We start from the raw sequence: 2,471 nt of genomic DNA, 5'->3' as shown, positions 1-2,471 counted from the left end.
AAAAAAAGATGCTCAGATGCAAAGTAGTCTGTAGTTATAAAACTAGTCTTCCAGCTAGCTAGCTTCAGCTGAGAGATGATTTCTCCTTTAATTGGAAAAAGAACAAGCAATGTCAGCCCATGGAAACATTTCCTTGGAATGAAAGTGTGTAATTGAAGTAAGAAAAAGCAGTCTGACCTCTGCCTGAAGTGCCCAGTCTGTGCTGGTTTCGGACAGAGCTGTCACTGATTGCATCCGCTCTGTGATTCGCTTTCTGTAAACAAGTGACATTTTCCCTTTTAACTCTCCCTGCCTCCTTTAAACCCCTCCCAGTTAATTTGGGAGCCGCAGCGGAAATCAGAACGGCAATTAGGAGGCAGACTGTGACCGAGTTCTGCAGTGTGCTGAGCCAGACGAGTCTGATGCAACTGCTTATTTATAGCTCCTGCAACCCGGAGCGCCCGCCCGCATCAGGAACGCTGCTACGAGGGAAGAACACATTTTGCACATGCACACTCCTACAGCACAGGTAGGGCAGCTTGTAACAGGCTGCCTGCAGCGTTCAGCAAAGGAAAAGCCTTCGGAGATCCATGCAGCATGCGCTACATCGAATGTGGAAAGGCTGACCCAAAGCAGACAGAAGACAGCTCCCTTCGTGCAAAGTATTTCAGCTATGGCAGCACAACGGAAGACGAGTATTTCTGGAAAGTTGGCACAACGCAGTCGCATATTAGAGATGTCAAACCTCAAACACCACTGTTTAAAAAAAGCATATATTTGCTTTGCTGCTCATGTCCTCCAGGCAACCACAGGACCACCAGGACACAATGGCTCCATATCCGCAGACATCAGGCTAAGCAACAACTCATTTAGATACAGACAGATTTTCTTGTCTGGATTCAATTGTGCCAACCAAAGAGGTCTCTGCCTTGCAGTGACTGCTTCTGCTCCCTCACTGGCTTCAGGCAAAGCAGCTTCAACAGTTTACATCCTCAGCCTCTGCTAATCCATCTGCAGAGAATTAGGGCAGTTCACATGAACTGGTCCATGCACACGGAAGCCTTCCAGCAGATAGCAGTGATAAGCAGATAACAGATAACGTGTTTTGACAGACTCAGAGCTAAAAGAGAATACCTGTCCACAGCTCAAATAAGCAATAAACTCAGAGACAACCCAGATTCCCTGCACCTTGGCATTTTCCAGGCAGAACACAAAGAACACTGCCAAGCACAGGCTGTAAAGCTCCATGAAAACGACCCAAGCGGTAGAACACCTCCCCTACAAGGGCAGGGCGAGAACCAGGGCTGTGCAGCCTGGAGAAGAGCAGGCTCTGGGGAGAGCTGAGAGCAGCCTTTTGGTATCTAAAGGGGGACTGCAAGAAAGAAGAGGACAGTCTCTGTAGTGGGGTCTGCTGTGACAGGACAAGAGGAAATGGTTTCAAACTAAAAGAGGGGAGATTTAGACCTGATATAAGGAAGAAGTTATTGTAAAACAAGGGTGGTGAGGCACTGGCACAGGCTGCCCAGAGAGGTGGTAGATGAGACACATAAGGTATGGCTGGACAGGGCTCTGAGCACCTGATTGAGCTGTAGGTGTCCCCTGTTCACTGCAGGGGATGTTGGACTAAATGGCCCTTACAGGTCCCTTTCTACTCCAGTGATTCTGTGATTTTATTCTGTGATAACATATCATCACCCAGATATAAAAAACAAACAGACTGAGTGTCTCTTCCTTACTCCTAGTTTGAACACTAATGCAAACCCAGACAACAGAAAGCATATGGCCTGACGTCCCACCTCCTCACCTGGCTATTTCTGCTATCTCTGCTGTCTGTGCCATGAAGTTGTAGGGGTCGGGATGGTCATCAAAGTCTTCGTCGTCATCTGTCTCTCTGCCGTTGTGTTTCTGCTTGCCCAGCCCAGAGCCACGTATCCTTGGTGTCTGTGTGGCTGTTGAAGTATGGGAGCGTTTGTGTTTAGGGGAGCTGTGATTTGAGCCATATTCTTCCTCCGAAGTAGAAGTGTAATCTGAACCCTGCGGTCTCCGCCTTGATGCTTATAAAAAATGAATTGGTTTCAGACCAAGGAAAGTGAAGAATCACTACAAAAGGGCACAAAGGTAACACAACACTAGCCCAGGGACACAAAGGGAGGAGAGCTTCTGTGCAGATTTTAAGCCAAACAGCACATTCTCAGAGCTTAATTCAAAGTCGAGCCCTTTGATGGCTCCCATCCACTATACAAATTTGGAGGGGGAAATTCGAGTGGATGTAGGATGTTAGCAGGATGACTGCTAACAGCTCAATGCATTTTATTAGTACCAAAGCCTTGGTTCTCCATGCACAGAAGCTCTCTACATAAGCAGCACACAGTTCAGACTCCTCACAATCCCACAGAAATCATCATCTGTAAGGAGCCCCATTTTCAAGCCTGTGGACACCTTACCAACACTGAGAACAAGCAAAAGGTGGTTTGCTTTTTTTTTTTTGCTTC

At 47.3% G+C, this 2,471-nt stretch overlaps 1 protein-coding gene across 11 annotated transcripts in view; it reads right to left on the bottom strand.

The window, feature by feature from the left end:
* The window catches only part of CEP170B (centrosomal protein 170B), a 55,855-nt gene that overhangs the window by 12,170 nt on the left and 41,214 nt on the right, over nt 1–2,471 (bottom strand). For 7 of the 11 annotated variants that reach the window (XM_019615919.2, XM_019615921.2, XM_019615917.2 and 4 more), the window contains one exon: nt 1,784–2,033. In XM_019615919.2, coding sequence (XP_019471464.1) covers nt 1,784–2,033 — 250 coding nt within the window. The remainder of the gene's footprint in view (nt 1–1,783; nt 2,034–2,471) is intronic. The other 4 variants (XM_019615920.2, XM_019615918.2, XM_010711987.3 and 1 more) reach the window with 1 other exon arrangement.

This window comes from Meleagris gallopavo, chromosome 5, assembly GCF_000146605.3.
Source record: "Meleagris gallopavo isolate NT-WF06-2002-E0010 breed Aviagen turkey brand Nicholas breeding stock chromosome 5, Turkey_5.1, whole genome shotgun sequence".
Taxonomy (NCBI): Eukaryota; Metazoa; Chordata; class Aves; order Galliformes; family Phasianidae; genus Meleagris; species Meleagris gallopavo.
This window is presented reverse-complemented; position numbering and strand designations above follow the sequence as displayed.